The following is a 14,646-nucleotide window of genomic DNA, read 5'->3' as shown; positions in this document are numbered from 1 at the left end:
GAGTTCCAAGCGAGTGCCTCTATTTCAGTGTTACCAAATTAAATTGGCACTTAAAGAATGACTAATTCACACACCCAAATCTAGGTCATCAAACTGTCTGAATATGTAGGTCTCTGTTGCTAGCCGAGCAATGCTTCCCTTTTAGCAATATTCTGAACATGCTGACTGCACTTGGATATTGAGAAATTAAAAAAGTAAAAAAAAAAATATAAGAACCATTGTACAATACCAACATATGTAACGTGGAAATCTGGAACCACATCGTCACAATTCTATATCTTGCAATCTTGTGTAATTGCACTAACACAAAACTAGGGCTATGTCATATCTTGGAGTGTTAGCAGAGTAATGAAAGTTGCCTCTAAGTAGGCCTCATCATTTGGCTACATGCAATATAAAATTCTGCACAGCAAAGTGTGTAGGAAACATTTCACAAACCATTCACGAATTATGGTAAAGGACTGAGAGCATTTTATGTACCGTTGAATCTTTATTAATAAAGTACATGAGGTTCCTAAGTATTGTCACTAACAATATTTATACATTTTTGCGCACTAGCTCTGACAAATGGCAGAGTAATCGGAGGAAATGACGTGATCTACTTTTTACAATGACAACTAGTTAACTATTTCTTTCATAAGGCTGAATGGAGGATTGTGCTGTATTATCTATCACTTTATTTGCTTACATATGTCATTGTTCATGCTACTGTTTGTGCGTACACAACTTGTAAAAAACAGCTGAATGAAAGAAAAGAAAGAAAACAGGAAATTAAAAATAAACAAAAAAGAAGCCTTCAATTTGCGCACTGCCATTAGAATTAAGTAGTGGTCCACGTCAAAGCATGGATGCTTTCATGGACTTTAGTTTCCATTTTAACTGCACATAAAGAAGTAATTTTTATCTTGTTTCTACTTCTTAGTCTATCTAAAAGCAAAACTAAGTTGTATAATTTAGCTCACTGCACCACCCAATCTCGTTTAAAAGTATCAATGCTTCGGTGGGTCGACAAAATATTGCAGTTGCATGTTTTATGTTGAAAAATTAATATATAAATAAAGAAAAAATATACAAGGAAGGATTAAAATTTCACTTGAGGTCGGTGAAAAGATTAACAGAAAATGTAAGTGCCATAATGTGCGACAGAATAAGTTGCACATGAAATGCAAGGCAAGAAAATAATGCAAAGATTTTTTTTTTATATATAGCAACAGATTTTCTTAGTTTTTGTAAGCAAATATTCCACATATCTGAACTGTACAGTACATTGGCTTTTACAACTGTTCATCACAATCACTCTAGACAAGCCACAGCTACAAACATTTCAGAACCTATGGCCACACATTCACCCTACTGAGGTGATAATTATGCAACATTCTTTTTCATTCATATGCACTTTCAAAATAAAAGTCAAAGTTTATATAGACCAATACATCCTAGGAGATTGCAAAATTGTGTGCATGTGGCTTCAAAAAATAAATTTTAGGTAGAACCAAAAATACACTACCAGACAGGTCAGTCAAAATTAACTGGTGACAATGAAAAAAAGCCTTGCATCTGCCCAAATACTGTCCAAGCAACACAGGAAACATGCATAGGTTGCTCGAAAAGAAAGCTTCAGAGGTAAAGGGCCCCAAGCCACCCTGAGCTCAAATATTAGTTACATAGTGGCCTAAGTGTATTTAGTCCACTATCGACTTATAGCCGCAAGAATATTTTGAACTAGTACAGTAACAGCAAAGTTACGGAGATTTAGTTACAGGGCAAAGTTACAGACTTTAGTAAACCAAGGGAACAGGCTGGCTTCAGGAAGGGATACTCTACAATGGATCACATCCATGTAATTAATCAGATTATCGAGAAATCCGCAAAGTACAATAAGCCTCTCTATATGGCTTTCCTTGATCATGAAAAGGCATTTTATTCAGTAGAGATACCAGCAGTGATAGAGGCATTACGTAATCAAGGAGTACAGAATGCTTATGTAAATACCCTGGAAAATATCTACAGATTCTACAGCCACCTTAATTTTACACAAGAAAAGTAGGAAGAGACCTATGAAGAAAGGGGTCAAACAAGGAGACACAATCTCTCTAATGCTATTCGCTGTGTTGGAAGAAGTATTCAAGCTATTAAACTGGGAAGGTTTAGGAGTAAGGATCGACCGCGAATACCTCAGCAACCTTCAGTTTGCCGATGACACTGTTATATTCAGCAACACTGCAGATAAGTTACAACAAATGATTGAGGACCTTAACAGAGAGTGTAAGAGTGGGGTTAATATGCAGAAGACAAAGATAATGATGAATAACCGGGCAAGGGAACAAGATTTCAAGATCGCCAGTCAGCCTCTGGAGTCTGTGAAGGAGTATGTTTACCTAGGTCAATTTATCACAGGGAACCCCGATCATGAGAAGGAAATTCATAGAAGAATAAAAATGCATTGGACCGCATACAGCAGACATCAGCTCCTTACTGGAAGCTTACCAATATCATTGAAAAGGAAGGTGTACAATCAGTGCATTTTACCAGTGCTGACATATGGGGCAGAGACTTGGAGACTGACAAAGAAGCTTGAGAACAAGTTAAGGACCGCGCAAAGAGCGATGGAATGAAGATTGCTCGGCATAATGTTAAGAGACAGAAAGCAGTTTGGATCAGAGATCAAACGGGTATAGACGATATTCTAGTTGACATCAAAGGAAAAAAATGGAGCTGGGCAGGTCATGTAATGAGCCGGTTAGATAACCGTTGGACCATTAGAAATACAAAATAGGTACCAAGAGAAGGGAAACGCAGTCGAGGATGGCAGAAGACTAGGTGTAATGATGAAATTGGGAAATTCAAAGAAAAAAAAAGAATAAAATTATGGGGTTTTAAGTGCCAAGACCACTTTCTGATTATAAGGCATGCTGTAGTGGAGAACTCCGGAAATTTCGACCACCTGGGGTTCTTTAACGTGCACCTAAATCGAAGCACACGGGTGTTTTCGCGTTTTCCCCCATCGAAATGCGGCTACCGTGGCCGGGATTTGATCCCGTGACCTCGTGCTTAGCAGTCCAATACCATAACCACTGAGCAACCTCGGCGGGTCCAATTAGGAAATTCGCAGGCGCTAGTTGGAATTGGTTGGCGCAGGACAGGGGTAATTGGATATCACTGGAAGAGGCCTTCGTCCTGCAGTGGACATAAAATGGGCTGATGATGATGATGACAGGGTTTGATGAACGGAAATGCAGTCACCGCAGTTTCTCTTGCGCTCTGCTACCCTACCCACACACGCTCTCTCTCCTCCTTGCTGCATAGTGTCACCAACTCTACACAGTGCAGCGAAAGCTAGAGGTCGAATCCATGCGCCACAAGAAAGGCTTCCTTAATCACCCTCCGCGTGAAGGTCACTTTATGGAAGCTCCATTACAGTTTCAATGGTGCATAATGGGCGAGTCCCTGTCTATTCTTGGATCACAGCTGGCTCTTGCCATGTTGGCGCAGTCATCCCTCAACAACCAACCAATCGACAACTTTTACCCCTGATGACATCACATGGAGCACTGTTGATATTATGACGCACGCAAGAGGCCCCAACTACACAATGCGCGCATTTGTTAAATTAAATTATGGGGCTTAACTTACCGAAACCACTTTCCGATTATGAGGCATGCCATAGTGGAGGACTCCGGAAATTTCGACCATCTGGGGTTCTTTAATGTGCACCTAAACCTAAGTACACAGGTTTTTTCGCATTTCATCCCCATTTCATCCTCAACAGCCCAACACGATAGCGACTGAGCAACCACAGCGGGTAAACGCGCGCATTTGTTTGAAATGAGTAAACAATGACCGGACATTGTTTAGAGGCCCTTTAAAGGTGTGCCAAGCAACCTGTGCACTATCCAAACCAGATCAGAGGACTATCAACGATGAAAGTATGCTGCTCATTTTGCTCATAACCCAGCCATGCCACAGTTCAGGTTGAAAAGTTAAACGCAGCAGTGCATTAACCACATGTCTGCAGGAACTACTCATACAATTTGGGACAGCACATCCTTGCTTGGCTGCGACTACAGCTACAAGAAAATGTGTAGTTATTTTCATCCACAAACATGCGCCTACCCCAAGTAATTGCATCTTCAACATTACCTGTCACATGCAATGCCACTAGTCAACTACAGTCGATGACAACCAAGAAATGCATAGCTAAAGATTACACTGTTGCCAAACTCGAAAGAGTGTGTGTGAAAAAATTAAACTTTTTCTATAAGGAAGGAGACGAACGAAGAAGTTTCATCTTCGCAGTGCTTCAAAACATAAATTATGTTCAAATTAACCTCTATCTTGTTCTTGTTGTGTATAGATGGGCCAGCCAACTATGTTAGCTCATTTCCGTAACACCGAGGCAGAGCAGAAATTCTTACGATATTCGCATCACCCAAGAACCATGTTACAAAGCACAGAAGCAGTGAGCAGCTGCAGTGTTTTAGCTGACAGAGCTTATGCTGCTGTTCTACAACAATGCTGAAAGATGCATCTTAGTCACAGAATCCCTGCATGACCTTGCAGCATTAAAAAAGTGCAAGATTGTGGTTGTTCATGCAAGCCACAATTTGTGAATTTTGACGTTTAATGATAGACAATAACAGTGATCCAACATACTTAAATATTACAAGTATTTATGTTAGTTAAAAAGAAAAAAGAAGAAGCATGTAAGAGTGGTTTTAGAAACTGCTCTCCCAGATGGTTTTTCTCTTATTTTTTTTTGCTTCCACTTCATATCTGACCATGCCTAACATGTCACTAAAGAAAAAAGAAAGACAATGCAAATGAACAAAACAGTGTTCATGTTCTAACATAATTTTGCATTATTACATGGTCTGATGATTTAATTTCATTATGATGTGGTGCCTAGTGGCACAAGAGCCAGAAATGGCAAAAGAGCACCAAGCAAGTTGTTATAAGCTCGGCCCACTGTATATTTACTTACTAATGGGGAATACGAGCATTATGTATGTGTAAGGATTACTTGCATAGATATAAATATGTGTATTCAAGCAAGCAGAGGATGTATATAATTTACCTTTGCATAGGGTAATGCTAGTTGTCCGTGTTAATCTCTCCCACCAATATTCCATTAACTTAATTTCAGATATCATCATCATCAGCCTGGTTACGCCCACTGCAGGGCAAAGGCCTCTCCCATACTTCAACTACCCCGGTCATGTACGAATTGTGGCCATGTTGTCCCTACAAACTTCTTAATCTCATCCGCCCACCTAACTTTCTGCCGCCCCCTGCCACGCTTCCCTTCCTTTGAAATCCAGTCTGTAACCCTTAATGACCATCGGTTATCTTTTCTCCTCATGTCCTGCCCATGCCCCCCATTTCTTTTTCTTGATTTCAACTAAGATGCCATTAACTCTCGTTTGTTCCCTCACCAAATCTGCTCTTTTCTTATCCCTTAATGTTACACCCATCATTCTTCTTTCCATAGCTCGTTGCATTGTCCTCAATTTAAGTAGTACCCGTTCCGTAAGCCTCCAGGTTTCTGCCCCGCACGTGAGTACTGGCAAGACAAAGCTGTTATACACTTTTCTTTTCAGGGATAATGGCAACCTGCTGCTCATGATCTCGGAATGCCTGCCAAACGCACCCAGCCCATTCTTATTTTTCTGATTATTTCAGTCTCATGATCCGGATCCACGGTCACTACCTGCCCTATGTATTGCCTTACCACTTCCAGTGGTAAGGGATTTTCACATAACACTAATGCAAAATTATGTGCAATTTCAGTTTTTACATTGTTTAAAAAATTTCCTGAAATGACAAGAACCCATACTTTATCTAGGAGAAAGTATGGCTATGTCGGCTAAGTAGCCACTGGTAATTCATGACTGAATGGTACTATATCATGCTAAAAAACGCGACAAATTCAGGGGCCTTCATTCAATCCTTTCACTGCTGCCAATGTGTGTCACTATTTACAACAATGCACTGAATGCATGCAGTGGAAGCTGGTATGGCACTCTTAAAGGGACCCTGAAACGCTTTTGACGATTTTCTACAAACGTACTGAGTCGTTAGAGTAGGTCCTTCTGATCATTAATTGACCCATCTAAGTGCTCTGCGTAAAGCGTGTAATTTATTATAAGGTTTTAAAAATGCACATCGCTGCTGATCGCAGCGCACTGCTCGGCGGAATTTTAAGCCGCCCCTTCCCATATGACCAAAATCGCCCATATGACGTCAGTGGGGCGAGCTATTCGATTGGCTGACCAGGGCGCGTGATCGATAATTTTTCCAACTTTATGGTAAACAAATGATCTTCGTAATAGTTGGAATGTTAGTTAATTTGTTTTTATGATAAGAAAGTAGCATAAAGAGAATGCACAAGAACAATTTTTCAGTACATTAAGCACTTCCGGCACACAGCAAGTGTCGTCTGCTTGTGTTACAATGTACTCCATTTTGACGAGAGCTCCGCGGTCACAGTTGGTCTCAGTCTTTTCGCGAGCACTATGATTCAACTTTGTTGCCTTGTGGACTGCAAACGTAGCGACTGGCAATATGTCAAGCTGCGACATCGTGTCCCTCTGCAAGGCAGCGTACGAGCGAACTTGCTGCTGCGCATCGGACTACCGCTATCCGATCGGCGCCAGGATTTACGCGTTTGTGGCCGTCACTTTACACCGGAAGATTACTAACGCAACAGCATTTCGCGAGTCCCGTATTAGAGCAAACGTAAGCGCAAGGGGACAGGGTCTGGCCGCTTGACTGTGCCGTAACGGGATGAGCCGAGATGAGCAGAAGGGCAAATGTGAATGGTCTGCACGGTGCAGCCACCTGGTGGCATAGAGCGCAACCATACACAGTAGCAGCAACGAAGCGTATTCTTCTTTGCTGCTGGTGCGTATTTTTCGCAGGAGTGTAATCATAGACACGTTGCTTTTATAAATGTTTAAAATGTTTTACACTTGGTTAGAGCAATATTAGCGCTTTGTTTGGCTGGTTAAGCGCTGCGCCAACAAGTGTCTGGACCGTGTAGACCGATCAGGCCGCTCACGTACGTCTACGCCAAAGTTCCTTCATCAGCTTGAGTTTATGCCTCCAGTGATTTGCCGAAATGACCAGCTTGCCTGTGGTTAATGGAATACCAGACACGTTCGGCGCTACGACAGAATGCTCGCAACGCACGCTGCTTCGATAGCTCTCGCTTGGGGTCGACAGCCAAGCGGCTAGCGGAGAGGTCTCGCACGGGCGGGGGCGGGCTCCAAAACAAACGGAAGTGGACGATGTGACGTCGCATCGTGACGCAGGACCAGTGAAGTTGGAGCGTAGCCCCGCTCGCTCGGCGAACGAGTTGAGGAGGAAAAGCGTGGATGGGGAGGAGGGTAACTTCTAACCGCTTGTAGCTCCATTAATACGTAACGCTTCACTCAAATTGTGGTGCGAATGTTCTACTTAAGCTGTACCCTACGCGTCTACAAAATTTGTCCGAACCGTTTCAGGGGCCCTTTAAGACTGAACTTCTGTCTATAATATTCATGGAAAGAAAAGGAGCAAAAAAGTAAACTACAGTCATAAACTCTCTGACCTATAGTAACCTTCATTCTATACCATTTCTGGCTCACAATAAGTGCCCTTATAAATAATATGCATGACAAACGCATGGTATTATTTCTGTCCTGAAAAATCAGGCGAAGCATAAGTTACTCATACTCCCATTCAATAAAGTATAGAAAGTGACATTTTGCAGCTTGGTGCAGATAATCACCACTGCACAAGATTGTTTTAAGAAGTCAAAGCACAGAGCACTGAAATTGCAGCACTACAAATGGTCTCGAAGCAACACACCACTCCATCTTTACTACACAAAATAGATATGTAAAAGCGTGTATGCAGGTTTTCCCACTGAACTAAATTTCCCTACCCAAGATAGCCACTTTCCTACTAGTAGCACTGCTAAAGCCGAGCCACGCATTTTGATAGCTTTGATGCTGCGGGGATTAGACAGTGGCCTGCATTTTGATACTTCAGTTACGATTCTAGCCCGAAGTCGGCCATCTTGGTTGCGTCATAGAAGGTGTGCGAAGAATTGCAAGTTTTGCATATCGTCTATTGAACCTCTATCATGAGAAGTAGGGTAACCACAACGATGGCAGAATACAAGTGGCACATACCCTTATTCTAGATTACTGTACGAACGGATGTCTTCCTCGCACGCTCAGGGATGCCTGTTTGTTGATAATAGTATTGACAGTAACAGTACAGGCCAACAACAGATAATAATGGGGTATGGTAGCACACTGCTTGAACTATGTGTGTTTGCCCTCTGCCAGTTCAATTTCGTGCACTGCACTTTCGCCACGTCTCTGTGCAATGCGAGGAAAACTTTATCCTCCCACAAAGGAATCGCTGCCAGCGCTCCTTATGGACAGGAACAAAAGCCAATTGAGTCCAGCACATTTTGCAGGGATTCTGTAAACCTAGCTATGCAGTGTTTTGCTTTCCAACAAATGTACACGGGCAGTATTACCCTGTGTGTATATAAAAAAATGTTTAAAAGTCACGAAAATTACTACTCTAGAAAAAATTTGTTGAGAATTCAAAGTTAAGTGAACAAGAATGAACAAGTGCACACACACAAGTATGGGTTCCACCTCTTAAACAAGTACTGGTGCGACTATTTTTGTGCGACAGTCTTGTCATAATATAAATCTAAGCCTTTCAAAATAAGTTGGCAATCACCCAGAGCACCCTAATTCACTGTAATACTTGTTCTAACAAACCAGTTTTGTTTGTATAACAAGGAGGTGGCTGTGTGATGACATCACAACACAGTGGTTCCCCCCATCACTGCAGCTACTGCGTAAGCACACCAGGAGAAATGCTCACTTTTTTTTTAATGAGCAGCACCATCCTAGCTAGCCTTATTGCTACACAAAGTCTTGCAAATATTATTTTGTGTCACAATAATGTAGATGATGCCAGATCTGGCAGTTCGACACAACTTCAGGATGAAACTAAAAATATATTAAAAATGTTGCATAATCTTCATACTTGCTATGTGCTTTTACGTGCAAGAATCATGAGGTATATTTTCTATATATTCAAAAATATGTGTTGGTGTGTGTTAAAAGAAATTGCCTTTTCATAAGAAGCTAGTTCTGCTTATGTTGATCTCCTCACGTCAACTAATTAATGTGTAATGTCGTACATGCTCAAAAGCTGGATGGTGTCAATGTTGTCAAACTAATTTGCCCTAGTTATCAGGTCAAGCTTTTAAAGCCGATTACATTTTCTCCATAACAAAAAATCATAAGAGAAGAAAACAATTGCTGCCAATAAGCTTGCCTGAAGTAACCAAATAAAACTAATATGTGCAAGACAGTCTAACGTGGTGCTTAGCTTCCCTGCAGCAAAGAGCCTCGTCAACTCTTTAGTGCAGAAATGCATGGGAAGTCCCTCAATTACAAGCAGAGATGGCAAACACACTGCATAAATTGGATCAAATCCAATAACACAATGCAGCCAGGACTGCTGATACACCGGAACACTCACGTGGTTGTCTCGGCCTGCGGTGTTTGTAAGAAGCTCAACAATGTTCGTAATGCTTGGGTCCTCGGTATCGGAGAACCAGACTGGTGGTGTTGAGGGGTACGTCTCCTGCAATGTTTATGTTGCACACTGGTCAATGAAGAGGCTTGCCGAAAAACATCGGTATATTTCTTTCTTTTTTTTCACAATTCCGGTCGCTTATGCAGTGTTCCCGCGTCACAAATGTAGGCGTGACTGTCGCTTTAAACTACCTGCACTACGCTACGCACACGCCGACAATCACAAATCACACATCGCTTTTTTTTTTTTTTTTTTTTGTACGCCGTTAGAACCACACACGTCTGACACGCTCATCATACGTAACACGCAGGAACACAAGTGCGACCGCTCGAACAAAGCTCCATGCTGTCCATCGGCGATAGGAGCAGGAAACAAAGAAAACCCAAGCGAGTCAACACTCGTACTGCGACGTTCCACGAAAGTCGTCGTTCGGGGCGACGCTCCTCGCACGGAAGCGTCCAGGCATCGGCTGACAGGATTTTTTTTTTTTTTTCTTGGTCACTGCGCGCTCCTTTTTTCAGATTTCCTTTTCCACCTTGAAGCACCAGTTTAAGGTGGAGAACGGCTGATTCAACGGGGCAACGCAGTGCTTGCTAGTCCAACGACATAGTTCCCCTAAATATGGGATACGCCCGCAAGTTCGCGTCTCCAGTGGGCTGCTATGTTGCGGGCGCCGTAGCCATGGTTCGCGTGAAGGCATAGGTTTCCCCGAACCGTGCTTAACGACTGCAGCCCTGGGTGAATTGGACGCTTCACCTAGGCCTGTGTTTGCACAAGCGTGTTCGCTTGCGTCAGAAGCTGCTGTACGAGGCATTAGCGAAGCAGGGCTGCGAGACCAAAAGCGAGAGAGCGTTGTGGCGCGCCAGCCCACGATGGCAACAATACACCGATTTTCAGCGCACTCTGTATATCGAACATATACTTCTGTCTCCACAAAATAGAAGCTGCTGATTATGCTTCGGCGTATACAATGACAATAACACCCTTCTTAAGAACGACGAAAGCGTCAAAGAGTGTGCACTGCTGGTGGTAGGATTTCGCTCGTAAACAATACTCTTGTTCAAGGTCTTGGCCTAGTTAGAAAAAAAAAGCCACTCAGCTGTTGGCGAAAGTGGCCGGTTACGTCACACAGAAACTTCTTAAATTACACGCAACAACCACGGAATACTCCGCTTTCAGTAGTACTCACTGTGATGTTGGCGTGTATTTCAATTTTCTTCCCATTGCGGCCGATAAATCTGCAAGTGAGTTCATCCACTGACGCAGCTACCACTTGGAATCGTTCGTGGTTCTTCGGGAACGATGCTTCCAATGCCCGGATATCTTGCTTGAGACTGTTTAGGCAGGCCATTTTATCACCTCAAGAACATGACAACGTCTGTAGCTTGATCGCGAATTTGAACACGGGAACTTTATGGGACTGACTTTTGACACATTCTACCCCTCACTGACACAATATGGCGGACACTAGTAAAAGAATATGCGCCTGCGCACAGCAGCGCACTGGCGCACTCTCAAACCCAGTTTCCTCACTGACCGTGCAAAGAACGGTGTGAAACGCGATAGAGAGCCGCGGAGATGAGAGCGTGGGGGCCTAAGTAAGCTTGGATTTTGTTTTGTAACTCCTGAGGCCCTTTGTTCCGGCATTCCATCAGTTGTGCGTGCACTTTCGATTTCGCTCTTTTCGTAGCACTCGCCCCGAGTTCTCATCACTGGTTTATGTGTTGTTGCTGCGTTCATTTGCGCCGAAGCAAAGCTGACAAATTGTAGTTTCAGTTGCGAAAACAAGGATGGTTTGTGAAAGGCGCTGGTTGGTGGGAGTACAATTATCAACTAGCGTTCTCAGTGTCATCGCTCACTAGTGCTGTCATCTTGAATGGCTAGCGAATGACAAGTTCTCTCAGCATATTTGGGACTGTTTTTTCGTGTGAAAGAAAGTATGAACATTCTAAGGTGATCTTGATTGCGATATCGATGCAAAGGGTGAGTTGTGGCGTGAATACCAGGCAAATGTAGTGTTTCGTAGCATAATCTCACTATATTTTCCCATAATGCAATACATGTGTGCAGCAAATCTGTCTTGCATGTACAGTATGCCGGAGGCAACTATGCAAAGTAGATGCTGACTAAACTATGAAAGTTATGACGGTTGATGTGGTTCGAAAGGTGCCATAATGCGAGCATAGTGCTAGTGTAAAAACAGCTGGCAAACTTCTTTATTTGCAACAAGGGCAGGAATGCCTGTGGTCAAATGCCAGCTTTGTCTTATGGCTTCAATTCTCCGCTAAAAGCGGATTAATAATCGTGCTTTAATGTATGAGGCGCCTCCACAGTTAAGTAGGCCAAGCAATTAAGGTAATTTTGTTAGCATAATGACAACTTGCAGTTGAATGACATGGTTGTGCTACATTTACATTCTGTCCCAATAATATCAAAAGAAAGTATTCTTTCTGTACAAATGTACCATTTACCTGAAATATTCGAGTGCACATAGCATGATTTAATTAGAACCTAAAGATGTAGTTATAACACGAAAGCACCTAGCAAGAACTGGTTTGTACAAGACCAAGCTTGGTCAAGCTCAAGGCCTTGATATATTGTATGGTGTCCCAAGATATCAGATGGCAGATATCTATACAATCGGCAGCACAGCATCAGCTTAAATATAAGGTGTCACACAAACATAATTTGCCAAATACAATAGATAAGCAAGCTGTTTACATGCACCTTTCTTTGAGACTGTCATAGCTGGTATGCAGTACATTTTCTTTTCAATAATTACATCATGTGAAGATGCACAGATTTTGACCTGCCATGGTGATGTAGTGCCTTAGACATTGCACTACTAAGCCCAAAGGCACGAGATGAAATCCCAGCCGCATTTCGATGAGAGTAAAATGCAAGAACGTCAGTGTACCATGCATTTCGGTGCACGTTAAAGAACCCCAGGTGGCCAAAATAAATCTGGAGTCCCTAACTGTGGTATGCCTCATAATCAACTCATGGTTTTAGCATGTAAAACCCCAGGCTTTAATTTTCTGTCATAAAGATTTTGTTTTACAAGCACTGACTGGGCAAATGTAATTGGCTAGCTTGTCACAGCATTTTTCATTTGTTCCTAGAAACTGTGATTAATACATTGCCTTAAGAACAAGCATCTGTTCTTAGCATTTCACATAATGGGGCAACTTGTAAATGGAGAATGCAGAAGCCTTTAACAACTCTGAATCTGACATGTGCTTCTTAAGTTACACTATTCTCTTAAGCCAAGAATGGCTTTGGCTTGTAACATGAGCAGTTATAATTGACAGCAGAATCTGAGCCAACCTATACTTGCACTCCTCGTGCGAAAACGTGCCTTTGTTTTCTTCTATCAAACAAGTGGAAATTAAATCTGACAAATTATTTACAATGTGTTTCATGCAAATTATACATGCACTTCTGTGCACATATCTGAATTTGTTGCATTAGAAACATTCAGCAGTGAACTCTGCTACTTTACACTGCCCTTCATCTAGACTACTTCTGTCCATAGATGTGCCTGGATATTAACTTCACCACTTTTTCTTATTAACTCTTGTTAAACACCAGTCAGGATTCATGAATGCAGAAGAACAAACACAGACAAGAGAACTGGACTGATACTGGCTAACGATTTGGACACGAGAACCATCTGGAAATAGTGCGCAACGGGACGGCACAGCAAAAAGGAAGACGAACACAGGCGCAAACTACCAACCGATTTTATTGAAGCCCAACCCACAGGTATATGTATCCACAAGCTGCGCAGACACACTGTTACAAAGAGAAATGGAATTCGTCAAACAGGAAGTGATTGAACCAGGTACGAAAGGAATTTCATTTCTGCATTGTACAGTGTAATCATAGTTTCGCTTACACAATCCTGACCTGCTTTTCTGATAAAAAAACTGCCTCTAATGTTTCATGAGTGGTTTTTTGCTTGCTCTTGCCTAGGATTTTCATGCTACGGAAACGTGGTTCACAAGTGAGACATCTTACTGCAATGTTCAGCAAGATGTGTATTCTCCTTATTAGCTATATTTCTTGTGTGCCAGAGTTGGTCATTGATGCATGGCCCTGTCTGGCCGATGTAGACTTTTCCACAAGATAGGGGGATCTCGTACACAACATTGTTGGCACACTCGACAAGACGCTTTCCATGATTCTTTTTACAGCCCACTTTTTTGTCTACATAAGTGATGTGACGGCTCAGCTGAGCAAGCTTCTTGGGGGCTGAAAAAACCATCGGTACGTCAAACCGAGCAGCCACTTTTTCCGACCTCCGAGTGCCCACCAGGGTCTCTGCAGCATTCTTGCAAGCACGCCGCTTCATTTTCTTGAGGAGCATTTCCGCTACCGATAGGACCCAGGGAAGCCAGCTGAAAAAAATCCTTCCCAATTGTAGATCAAAACTAGCTTGCACATTGTGAATACACGGCCTCCAGAGCACAGATTCCAAACAGAGTGTTGCAATGCCTCTCTTAATTATCTTGGAGTGAGCCGATTTGTATGGGAGGAGCTTTTTTTGTGCACGCAGGGAATACACCCAGCACACGTGGCTTTCACTGAACTTCAGGCGTAAATCTAAAAACTGCAGCCTTCCTTCTTCTGGACACTCATATGTAAAGGACAGGCCTTTGCCGAGAGTATTAAAATCGTCGAGAACATACTTTTGCGCATGCTCATATGAGATGGAGCGCTTCTTGTTAAGAAGAATTACGATATCGTCCATATAATGAAAAACTTTAAGGGCAGTGTCATTGTCAGTACGAATAAAACTATCGTGTAAAGAGCGATCAATGGAAGACAAAAACATGTGGCACAACATAGGTGCGATGCAGGAACCAGTGCGAATCCCATGACGAGATGTACCTGTAGAAAAGAAGCATTTGAATTGGTTCCTGCATTGCGCCTGTGGGTCGGGCTTCAGCAAAATAAGTTAGTTTGTGCCTGTGTTTGTCTTCTTTCCTGTTGTGCCATCCCATTGCATGCTATTTCAAGATGTTTCTCATG

The 14,646-nt window shown here is 42.5% G+C and overlaps 1 protein-coding gene across 1 annotated transcript in view; it reads right to left on the bottom strand.

The window, feature by feature from the left end:
* LOC142571673 (ubiquitin-conjugating enzyme E2 Q2) overlaps positions 1-11,096 on the bottom strand; it is a 39,926-nt gene extending 28,830 nt beyond the window's left edge. The window contains exons 1-2 of the mRNA XM_075680203.1: positions 10,802-11,096; positions 9,556-9,660 (exon numbers count right to left, since the gene is read on the bottom strand). Of these exons, the coding sequence (XP_075536318.1) occupies positions 9,556-9,660; positions 10,802-10,963 (267 nt within the window). The 5' untranslated portion in view covers positions 10,964-11,096. The remainder of the gene's footprint in view (positions 1-9,555; positions 9,661-10,801) is intronic.
* Positions 11,097-14,646: the final 3,550 nt, after the last annotated feature.

The sequence above is a fragment of the Dermacentor variabilis genome, chromosome 2 (assembly GCF_050947875.1).
Source record: "Dermacentor variabilis isolate Ectoservices chromosome 2, ASM5094787v1, whole genome shotgun sequence".
NCBI classification, from domain to species: Eukaryota; Metazoa; Arthropoda; class Arachnida; order Ixodida; family Ixodidae; genus Dermacentor; species Dermacentor variabilis.
The sequence above is the reverse complement of the archived record's forward strand: the minus strand, read 5'-3'. Positions and strand labels throughout refer to the sequence as shown.